Consider the following 12213-nt stretch of genomic DNA (forward strand, 5'->3'; position numbering starts at 1 on the left):
GTACCAAAAGGATGGATTAAAGTTAAGTATTCCAGAAGCTACGTACTTTTCTTTATAGCATTCATTACGTATCCTGTTTCAGACCTCACGCCTTCCTGCTTTAGCTTAGCGCGTGCCTTTCGGCTTCCTCTCATTGTGTCTAGGCTGTCTTGTCTAGACACAACAAAGCCATCAACAAACGCATAAAAATAACTGCATGGAAATGTTATAATTATCACTCGTATTTCTGTATAGGATGTTTTGTTAAAAAGCACAGCACTTACAGGTGTTACAGGTACAAATAGCCATTATAAATGGTTTTTTCAGTTTAAGTTTTTTACAATGTCATTTTGAGAACCCAAATATTGTACAGTGTAAGTAATACATAAAAGGAAATAATAAATAAATCATCAGAAGAAGAGAACTCCAAGAAAACTGATCCACATGAGTTGTATATAACTCACGATTACAGGTGCCTTTTGACTTTTCTTGAGTTCTTGAAAACCATAGACTATGAATATGGTTTGCTACTGGAGCAATAATTCCACTTAACGCAGTGTCAGGGCATGCTATTTTGAATTGCCACGGCATGTCGGAGCTCTAAATGAGAATATATGTGTAAGTTGTATTTATTTCACCTGGTCCAAAGAAGAAATTTTCCGTGAATTATTTTTAACTAACACGGGAGTCAATGTGTTAATATTATTTCACCAACAACCCAAGTCGCAGAGGACCAACTGTTTAGAAATGAATACCTCACCTTAATGGCAGTCAGTACGTAGGCCTATAATACTCACTAGTGACTGAGGATAAGGAAGGAAACTGAAGGAAGAAAGACTGGGTAAAAGAAAGCAAATTTATACAAAATATGCAGTGTTACGTGCTACTTTATTTCGGCAGTCACTTCTAACTGTGGTCTCGATATTTATGTCTGAAAATGTACATAAATATTACAAGTATATGTATAATCGATGTTACTCTCCGTAGGTGAAATGACTCTCATGGAAGTTAAACTCTACAGAAACACTGTAAGCATAAACAAAAATGAGAACAGCGGAACTTTAGCTTCAGTCGTATAATTCGTTCTATGCCACCAGCTTCTGCTACGAAGCTTTTGAAACCTAAAGGAAACTCCTTTAAAAAAAACTTACGGAAACATTTCGTAGAGGTCGTGCTTCGTAATTTACAGCAAAAATGTGTAGGAACGTCACACACAAAATAAACGGAAACATTTGATAACACAGGACATGTGTACTGTACATAGCGACGAAACTGTCTTAGCAGAGGTCTGTAAGAACACGGTTACGTCCTGAGCTGTCTCATTATCGTTCGTCACACTCCTCACTTCACTGTAGCGTTCCCAACGGGGCACACCAACGAGGTACTAACTTTGTTCGTAGTGGATCTGGAGTAAATTAGAGCACATGTGTGGTTCCTTTCCAAGCCTGTTCTTCTCACCGTTGCCAGTTATATGCCAGTAGGGCATAAGAGCTAACGGTTCCTGCACACCTCTCTGATTGCAGCTCCTCCAGTGGAATTGCGTAAGCAAAAAATAACTACTACATTTCCTTGCAATCGTTGGAAATCCTTTTCTTGTGAATGTTTTCATCACTCTTGGGGGGTTCTCTTCGTTCCCGTTCTCGCATCCGCGCGCGCACACACACACACACACACACACACACACACACACACACACACGTACACACACACATGCTGTCTCAGGTGCATCGTGGGAGCACAAGAGTCCTCCAGATGAGTTGGTTTTTGCGTCGCTCCTCGCTAACGACTGTGACACACGTTGTTCCTGGAGGATCACAGTTATTCCCTACCCTTGATTATGGGCTATGCGGCGTAACAGTGACCAAGCGTTTACACCCATGGAATTATATAGCGTACGGTTTCAGCGTACGCTATTTCATTTTTTTAAAACTCCTCGTTAAGTTCTTCGGTCCATTCTTGATTTTGTATGTCACGGTGACGTGTAGATACATTACATTTCTACGAGAAGCGGATCGTCTTTCACGCCTCTGATGTTTGGAATTTAAGGTTCTTACGTTAAAGCTTCACAGTACTGCGAAATACTATTGCAGTATGATGTGAGCACTCTGACGTTATGAAGCTAGAAGACTGGTGCCCCCTTGAATCACAGTATAGTAGAAGTGCGCTAAAGCTTTGTATGGCGATATAAGCTCGTAATACTACGGGAAAAACAGAATCTGAGGAGGTTACGAGTCTGTCTCGTTAGTGATAGTGTCTTTTAGCTCATAGAATTGTGAAGTTCTTTCCCGCTAGTAAAACGTAAGAGTCAGTCCAACTTCAATCACAAACATATAGTAGAGACAGGTATAGGCGAAGGCTGTTTTCTATAATTTTTCTCCGTCGATTGCCGTTTGGAGCATCGGGGTATCTTGCTGAGTGAGGATGTCGTATCCAGAGCAGTCGCCACGCTCACCGGCCGCGCGACAGAGATTTCTGGGGACTGTCGATCTGTCGAGATTCACTGGATGAGTATGAGTCGTTCGACGGGGTCGTCGGCCTAGCAGATTGGTGAGGCGAGCGGGGGCGGCGGAGGCGGGTGCACGCCGTAGTCTGCGCCGGCCCAGGGCTGCAGGTTCTGCAGCGCGCTCAGCGCCGTCGTGGAGGCGGCGCCGCCCGCTGTGGAGACAGCCAGGTGCGGGGGCGGCTGCGGGGGCTGTCCCGCCGCGGACACGGAGGCGGCTGCGGCAGCCGCGGCGGCGGCCGCCAGCGCGCCGGGCGCGTCCGCCCCCGGGTGCGGTGGCGGGGGTGGCGGCGGGTGTGGGGGCGGGTACATGCCCTTGCTGAGCGCCTCGGCCTGCAGCGACATCATCAGCCGGTTGGCCGCCTGCCGCTCCGCCTCGCGCTCCTCCGCCGTCTGCCGCCTGCAACACAGCAGAAAGGCCCGATCACTTGATGGCAGAACAAACAGGGTGGCACTTAGTTATGCACAAAGTTTTTAAAGTTCGAATTTTGCTTGTCCCATCCCAGTTTTGTTCCATTTGACGAAAAGTGGTCTGTGAAAAATTTCACCTCAATCCAAGAAATTCTAGGCGACTCTCAGATGCCTTGAAGCTGTAAAATAGCACTCCCATAACCTATTTCCGCTAAAATGCACTGTATTTTTCCTTATCTCGACTGAATACTTGTCTTTTGCGAGAGCAATGCAGTGACAGATTCAAACAAGTCTAGCAATTGGTTAAATTCGTTTTGACTCACATTACGGAAAAGATCATTCGAGGAATTCAAAAAACAGCACCAAGAATTTAAGAAATATCTTGTCTACTTTCTTAACGCACATATTTTAAATTTGAAACACTTTTTCCTTTACAATAATCATTTTACAACATTAATCTCTGTTGATTCAAAAACTAATTTGCTTGAATGAACACTGGATTGCCATGTCTGTCCCACTTACAGATGCTTAAGGAGTCCGTCGATTCGACTCCGATCAACAACTCAAGTTAGTGGTGCATAGCGGCTTGCTGCGAAACCAAAAAGCTCTTTTTCAGAGGGCGTAGGAAGTACCGGGTGATCAAAAAGCCAGTATAAATTTGAAAACCGGATAAATCACGGAATAATGTAGATAGAGAGATACAAATTGAAACACATGCTTGGAATGACATGGGGTTTTATTAGAACCATAAAAATACAAACGTTCAAAAAATGTCCGACAGACGACGCTTCATCTGATCAGAATAGCAATAATTAGCATAACAAAGTAAGACAAAGAAAAGATGATGTTCTTTACAGGAAATGCTCAATATGTCCACCATCATTCCTCAAAAATAGCTGCAGTCGAGGAATAATGTTGTGAACAGCACTGTAAAGCATGTCCGGAGTTATGGTGAGGCATTGGCGTCGGATGTTGTCTTTCAGCATCCATAGAGATGTCGGTTTATCACGATACACTTGCAACTTCGGGTAACCCCAAAGCCAATAATCGCACCGACTGAGGTCTGGGGACCTGGGAGGCCAAGCATGACGAAAGTGGCGGCTGAGTACACGATCATCACCAAACGACGCGCGCAACACATCTTTCACGCGTCTAGCAATATGGGGTGTTTTTTTGGCTCTAATAAAACCCCATGTCATTCCAAGCATGTGTGTCAATTTTTACCTCTTTATCTACATTATTCCGTGATTTATTAAGTTTTCAAATTTATACTGACTTTTTGATCACCCGGTATATTGAAAGCGGGCGTCTATGTCGAAAAGTGATATCAATAAAATTGTGTACTCTTCTTGTAATACATTTTAAAAATCGATTTTGTGGCCGAGCGGTTCTAGACGTTTCAGTCTGGAACCGCCCTGCTGCTACTGTCGCAGGTTCGAATCCTACCTCGGGCATGGACGTGTGTGCTGTCCTTAGGTTAGTTAGGTGTAAGTTGTTCTATGTCTAGGGGACTGATGACCTCAGATGTTAAGTCCCATAGTGCTCAGAGCCATTTTAACCATAAAAATTGATTGCAGATACTTATTGACCTATCCTCATAAGTTAGTCATTGAACTTTAAATTCTCAATTGGCTCTTCATTTGCTGTAAATGACTTCGAGCTTCATTCAAAGGGGCGTCAGATATTTCTCTAATCTTTTTTATTTCTTACCTTCAGACAACTTATTTCACAAAACATTTCACATGGTTCAGTGAGGTTAGAAAGGATCTTGAACGGTCTGGATTAAATTGAGGAGACAGCTCAGACCATATCAGGAACGACGGCTTTAATGGATTCACTGATATACAGGGACTGAAAGAGAGATAGACAGAACAAACATCACAGGCTGCCAGAGAAAGAATGCAAAGATTTTTAGCTGCAAACAAGCCTTCTTGAAAATCGTAATAGTTATCTAAAGTAGTTTTTAATGGCCATTAGCCAAAAAAAGTCGGTACCAGATTTAAGAGTATTAGCATATCGGAGATTACATAAGAATTCAGCTTTCAAAAAATCAACAGTCTCTACGGTGGATGTTCAGGATTGCAGAGACAATGTTTCCAGACGCCTAAACCGAAAATTAAAACGACCACAATTTAAATAATGGACATCACTTTGCATCCGCGGGATCATAGTGGGGATCTACTGTGTGCTTGAGTCAAATCGCCGCTGATTTGGGCGTGGGGTGACTGACTCCAATTTCTACCAATTCTGTACGGATAGAAATGCGCCATATAGGCTTCTGCAGTAGACAATCGACTCGTGTGTCTTTGCCTCGAGAATTTTGTCCATTCACTATAATTTTATCACGCTGGAGAGGCTATATTTCACTGTTCTAATTGTGCTTGCACAACGCATACCTTGTTTCTTCTTCGTTCCATCAGCAGCTTTCCAAATGATGTGTTTCCAATTCAGTGCACCACAATGTTTCGTACAGGGTATTTCAGGAAGCCAACAACGTACTTTGAGGGATGGCAGAACATACAAAACCGATCATTTTTTGTTACGGAACATACAAGGATTAGTCAGAACATTATGATCACCGACCTACTATCAATATAAACCCGTCCAGGCCATAGCAGCGTCACCTGGCGAGGAATGACAGCTTGTCAGACACACGCACGGTGGATTTAATGTCAGTGAGCGTGCTGTCCGTATGTAGAATGAGGAAGGCGCGCGATGTATCTGAGTTGATCGAGAACAGATAGTGATAGCCGTGAGGCTCGGCTCGAGCATTTCGGATACTGCACGACTTGTCGGGTGTTCGAGGAGTGTCGTCAATACGTGCCGAAGCCAAGGTGAAACCACGTCCACCTCTCATTACAGATGTCGGACGTCGTATGCTGGGGCACAGGGCGGATTTTTTTGAATCATTCACATGTAAAGAACTGTCAGAAAACCTAATAAAAATGAACCGTAATTTTTGTGCAGTTGAAGTTATTCATTATTATAACTTAAGGATGCGTTAAAGACTATATGTTCCGTAACAAAAAATGATCGTCTTTGTGTAACCGATTATTTCTCATAATTTGTTGGTGAGGTCCTTTCATCCAAATGAAAACGCCTTCTACAGGACCCGCTCCTTACCCGATTCCGTGTAGACAAAGTTAAAGGCTTATCACTAGAATAACATGATTTACCAAAGTCGTTATTAGCAGTCTCAGATATAGTTTTTTTCTTTCTTTCTTTTCCATCTCTCTCTTTGAAACTCCGAGGTCCAGCTAAAGCAGCAGATATAAATATCTAACTACATCCACTGTAATCCCTCCATTACCGTGTCCAGATGTTCCAGTGCTATGAACACTGAAAGAAAACCTGCAAGGAGGAAAAACACAAGGACCAGACAGGAGATAGTACGTATATCGCCCTCATCGGTTCGCTTGAATAATGCTTAAAGGTTAACTGTGGGCTTATGCAAGTTTGAATACCAACAACGTTACTGAAATTGGTATTTTTCAAGAACGACATTAATATTTTGTCCTTTTTTAAATGCCTTAAAACTATCTTTATTCTTAGTGTCGTCGAGGGATGGAAACGGAATCATTGTAGGACCGCTTTATTCTCCGTCCGTCTGTCTATCTCTCTGTCTGACTCTTAAAACCCTTTTTTTCAGGTAGGCGTATCAGTCCCTTTGTGGCGTAATAAATGTAAGCTTCTAAGCTAAGGCAATCAAAAGGTACGACCATCTGTGTCACATATTTTGATACTCGCAAATCAACCCATTAAAACATTTAGGGTAATGTAGGTTAATTCTTATAAAGAAGAAGACAGCAACCAGCCACTATTAATACTGCTATTTATTTAGGTAAATAGTGCCGTTACCGGTTTCGAACTGGCAGGTTCATCATCAGACGGCTGTTCACATGATTTTCAAGATACACTTTACATTATCGTCCGTTTTCGATTTTTGTATATCGAAAATCATGTAAACAACCGTCTGATGATGAACTTGCCAGTTCGAAACCGGTAACTACGGTATTTACGTAAATAAATAGCAGTAGTAATAGTGGCTGGTTGCTGTCTTCTTCTTTGTAAGAATTAACCTACATTAATTGCACACAGCCACGGTCTCACCATGTCAGTTTTGGACAAAATAACATTTAAGGCAATTCATGTTGACCTAGAATCATGAAATTTGACAGGAGGCAAGGTTGGTTGGTTGATTTGGGGGAGGGGGGGGGGGGGGGGAACCAGACAGCGTCGTCATCGGTCCCATCGGGTTAGAGAAGGATGCGGAAAGAATGGCGGTGCCCTTTCAAAGGAACCACCCCGGCATTAGGGAAATCATGGAAAGCCCAAATTGCCGGCCGCAGTGGCCGAGCGGTTCTAGGCGCCTCAGTCCGGAACCGCGCTGCTGCTACGGTCGCAGGTTCGAATCCTGCTTCGGGCATGGATGTGTGTGATGTACTTTGGTTAGTTAGGTTTAAGTAGTTCTAAGTCTAGGGGACTGCTGACCTCAGATGTTAAGTCCCATAGTGCTCAGAGCCATTTGAACCATTTGAAAGCCTAAATTGGGTTTGAACCGTCGTCCTCCAGACTGTGAGTCCAGTGCGCTAACCACTGTGCCACATCGCTTGGTAAGGAAGAGAGGTTTCACAGAGCAATTAGAGAAAATCAGAAAATTCTTAATTTTTAATCACATCAGACAAAAAAAAAACCGTGTCGATAACAGACAAAAATCGTAGAGATTCTCGATTCCCGCACGGATGAACTGTCTACATAAATAATTAATTTTCTACGGAACCCTCAGAGCACGAGTCTTACTGGCACCTGGCCACTTCTTTAAACTCATTTCGGCTGAAAAGAGACACTACGAAATCTCCTTCCATCTCTGTGTCGAGGAGTGATGTAGTAATCGAGGAAAAGAGCTGCTCTGCATCAGGAGTATCATGAGTTGCGAGCAGCAGGCAGGACAGTTGAACAAAGGAGCAATCCACAGGGAGGTGATTACGCCGCCGGAACTCGGGAAGCGACCTAAGTCCTCTGCGGACAGAAAAAGGCGCGGGGGTCACAGGTTTTGCCGGGACATTACACACCGCGGATCATTACCGACATGCGCTCTCACTGCTTTTACAAAAACCAGTCCCGCTGCCTCATGTCGTGATATGTCGGACGGCACAGTCATGTCCACCTTGCTGCTCCTTTTACAGGGCTGCGTTACCACACGGCTTTCTCCGGCAGAATCGCAGCCTTGTTGCTTTGTAACGCACAGCATGAAGTCGTGGCACTTGTTGCTTTACTTGACGTCAGACTTACCTCGGAAACATCTTCCATGTCAGTAACATGGCTGACGAAACACACACACACACACACACACACACACACACAAACATAAACACACACACACTCACATACACAGAAAGAGGAAGAGAGAGAGAGAGAGAGAGAAAAAGAAGGCGTCTGGCATCACTCAAAGCAACCAATATCAGAACAATCTTCGTTGATCCATTATGGATAGTGTGACGACGGCTGGCATGAACTTCTTGAAGCAATGATTTACCAACAGCCATATGCCGTGTAGAAATTTATTTTATTTTATGAATTTCTATATGCTACCAGTTTTCGGCATTACATTGATGCCATCTTCAGGCCCCTGTACAATGAGGTGAAGAAATGTACTATTATAAAAAATTATAAAAAAATATAGAACATATGTTAACAATTGTAGGTATCATGTTAACTATATAAGTGGCTCAAACAGATATATTGTATATCATTGAAACTATATGTAACATTAGGGCACATATGCTTCTGCCTATGTCATGCTGTTGTTAATTGTTTTCACTGTTTTATTCGAGAAAGCATGATATTTGAACATATGTATACGTTATTATTCATAAAACCGTAACACACAGTTGTAATAGGCCATGCAACACATCAGATGTACTGCATACATTCGTATGTCCAGTGGAACAGTGGAAGAATTTTTTTAATAATAATCAACTAATATAAATAACAATAAAATAAATTAAAATACAAGAAAATGTGACAACCATGTCAGAATACATAGTTACTTATGTGTGGTCTAGGTCGTATTGTGTGTGGTATGACAAACAGCTGCCGCAATATTAACGATAAAAAGCATAAAAGAGTTTGTCTTAAAACCCAATTGCATTCACGAAGTAAACCAATGCAATCGTACTATAAAATCATCAAACACCTGGCCACCGTAGACACTTCATTAGGACCCTTATGTAGGGCAACCCCACATTGTGCTGAGTGGATTAATGCAACGCCAGTAGCTGCCTAATATAGTCATGGTTACAAAGAAGATTCTCACTTTCTGTATATCAAAAAATGTCTATCTCCCTAATTATAAGTCCTATACAATTATGCAGAATTAATCCAAGTGGAATCGATTGAATGAAAGGAAAAGAAGAAAAAGAGAAATATAGGAGGCCGTGTATATGCCTGAACATAAATCTAAAAATGAAATGTATACCACCCCTAAGACTAAGGGTATCGCGTATAACCATTACGAATCATTCTCAGGTTGCATTAAGGCTGGGTGTAGTAGCGTATGAGGTGGCTATGCGGATCTTAAGTACATCACCCAGTGTCATCATATTCTGTCTAATGACCTTAATAAGTCGGAAACTATCTGCATGGGTCAAAATGTCACGGTACCTACAAACTGGTCAAAATATTTGACTAGTTAAAGTCAAACAATAACGGACTTATACCCATTAGCTGAGTGTCAGGAAATGCAATGTTGCATCAAGTATAAAATTGGTTAAGCGGCAACTCAAGAGTGCAACGATAGGTGAACAGTACAGTAACCCAAAACGGTTAGAAAATGATGTTGGACACATGTGTAAGTTATGGCAGTGGACAACTTCCATGGGAGGGGAAAAAATGTATTGACCATAAGTGCCTTATATTGGCAAATATCATTGCATCAAGAAATATCAGAACATGTCAGCAGTTCTCAGCGCGGTCGGCTGAAACGGCAACTGTAAAGTTAACAGGCTATAAATAAATGCGCGGATAAATTCAGTATTATGCATAACGTGAATACAGTAATATTGATAACATTGTTTTCTGAAACCAGGCAACATTGACAAAAAAAAAAAAAAAAAAAAAAAACCGGTGTCATGAACTGATAACTCCCGGTGTCCTTTCATTCCATTAAGTTCTTCATTCCTTTCCAGCTTCGGTTTGTGTAGTCTGCATACAAAGAAGAGAAACACGAGATGTCTCCGTACTGCGCACAGCAGGCGGCAATAGCAGCGCGTGTGTCCCGCAGCTGTCAACTTTGTCGCGGACGATCTCTAGCATATTTCATGTAATTTCTCGTGAATGGAAAGAGGTTTGACTCTCCTTCCACCATTATAAACGATTTCGATACGCTCTTAGGTGCCGGCCAGCCTGGATGTGGTTTTTAGGCGGTTTCGCGCATACTGCTTGGCGAATATCGCTCTTGTACCCACACTCCGCCTCAAAAGTTCAAATGGCTCCAAGCACTATGGGACTTAACATCTGAGGTCATCAGCACCCTAGACTTAGAACTACTTAAACCTAACTAACCTAAGGACATCACACACATCCATGCCGGAGACAGGATTCGAACCTGCGACTGTAGCAACCGCGTGGTTCCGGACTGAAGTGCCTAGATCCGCACTCCGCCTCAGTTACACGATTCTCAACCATTTAGAAAACGTTCTCACACTTTCACACGGAAAGGGATGGTGGTTGTTGGGATGTTTAAGGGGGGCTAAACACACGGAAAGGGAGAGTTAGGGCTTAACGTCCCGTCGACAATGAGGTTATTACAGGCGGACTTCCACAAAGGATAATACTAAGCGCGGAGCTTCATATAGCTTTTGATCTAGAAGTCTTGCTTCGCGAACCAAAAATTTTTCATTTTTAATGTACTTCAGTAGAGCAGTGGCATATTTATGAAAAGCGGAGTGTTCCACAGAAAAGAGATTTTTGTGTTTTCTGGAGTGTACTTAACCATTTTACTCCGTGTCACGATTACACGATGTACGAACTCAAGCCGTCCAGTACGAATCCCCAGAGACAAACCTAAGACATCAGTGGCATCGGCGGAGCTGGTCTTCCTCGTGTTGTGAAATGCGTCTCAGACGAGGACGATATCGCCGTTCAGTGTTTCAGCCGAACCGCTGCAGTCTCGCTTACTCTGGCGCTGTGGCAGGCATTAACACTCCAACCAGCGATTATCACATTTTTCCGTGTAACATAATTACTTTTTAATTAAGGCCAGTAACGTATTTACACGTTATTATTTCGCAAAAAAATCCTCGAAAATTCGGCAAACACACCCTTACTGCAGCAAGACCCCTCATCAATATATTATTTTAAAAAATTGAATAAATGGTGAGAAGTGTGGGAGGGGAGGGGGCAGGAGAGAGGGGATAGACTGAGCCGTAAAATCGCCCCAACTGTTAAAAAATTGCGAAGTAAAGGGAGGGTAAAAAAACAGCCACGGAGAACAACATAGAATTTGCTGCTAATGATCCAAATTTAACAGGTAATTTTCCCTGGCTGTGAATAAGTAACTAGACACGGTGTACCGACTAGCACACCCTAGCGCCCCACCCGGTCCAGAAGAGCGGGGACAATTTCGCGTCCGCCTCTGTTGCGTATTTTTTTTTCGTCGTTTTTTTTTCGTTTCGTGCCGCTCAGTTTTTTACGTTCCGGCTCCAGCTGCGGGTGTAATAAATAAAAGTGCAGGCCGGAGGTGACACGTGCGGTAATGAAAACTGCAGGCCGCGCCGCGCTGGTACGTGCTCGCTGGATTATCCGGCCGGCCGCATGCCCACCGGGCAATTGTTTCGCTGGCGCCCTGGGTGGCCGAGGTGACACGCCTACCGCCGCTGCGAGCATTGCGCAGTTACTGCACTACTGGAGCGCCTGCCTTGGTGTATTCAATGTAGTGTGCCATCTTTATGAAGTATGATCATACGTTTAATTCATACGAAGATGCTGAACTCATTCCTCAAGAAGAAAAGGTTTCACTTGTCTATAACAATTTGTCCATTTTATTTGGACTGTTGAGCACCGTGGCCGTGGATAATGATATTTTACTATAAAAATACAGCGACCAGACACTTTTTTAATGCGTGTTATTTGTGCCACTATGCATTTCGGGTTTGCACCCATCTTCAGCTGGCAAATTACATGCATCTTCAGTTTCTACAGTGGTACAATATCGACAACAGTTTGCATGCTGCAGCTGGCCTGTGCAAAAGCAACGATTCCAATCATTTACTTCAATTTCGCGAGTTTAAAGTGACTTCCTTTTAACTATACGGTATATGTTA

The 12213-nt window shown here is 43.0% G+C and overlaps 1 protein-coding gene across 1 annotated transcript in view; it reads right to left on the bottom strand.

Annotated features, from left to right (window-relative positions):
- Positions 1-2515: 2515 nt before the first annotated feature.
- The window catches only part of LOC126474724 (T-cell leukemia homeobox protein 3-like), a 415220-nt gene continuing 405522 nt past the window's right edge, over positions 2516-12213 (bottom strand). The window contains exon 4 of the mRNA XM_050102204.1: positions 2516-2879. Coding sequence (XP_049958161.1) covers positions 2516-2879 — 364 coding nt within the window. The remainder of the gene's footprint in view (positions 2880-12213) is intronic.

Source organism: Schistocerca serialis, chromosome 4, assembly GCF_023864345.2.
Source record: "Schistocerca serialis cubense isolate TAMUIC-IGC-003099 chromosome 4, iqSchSeri2.2, whole genome shotgun sequence".
Taxonomy (NCBI): Eukaryota; Metazoa; Arthropoda; class Insecta; order Orthoptera; family Acrididae; genus Schistocerca; species Schistocerca serialis.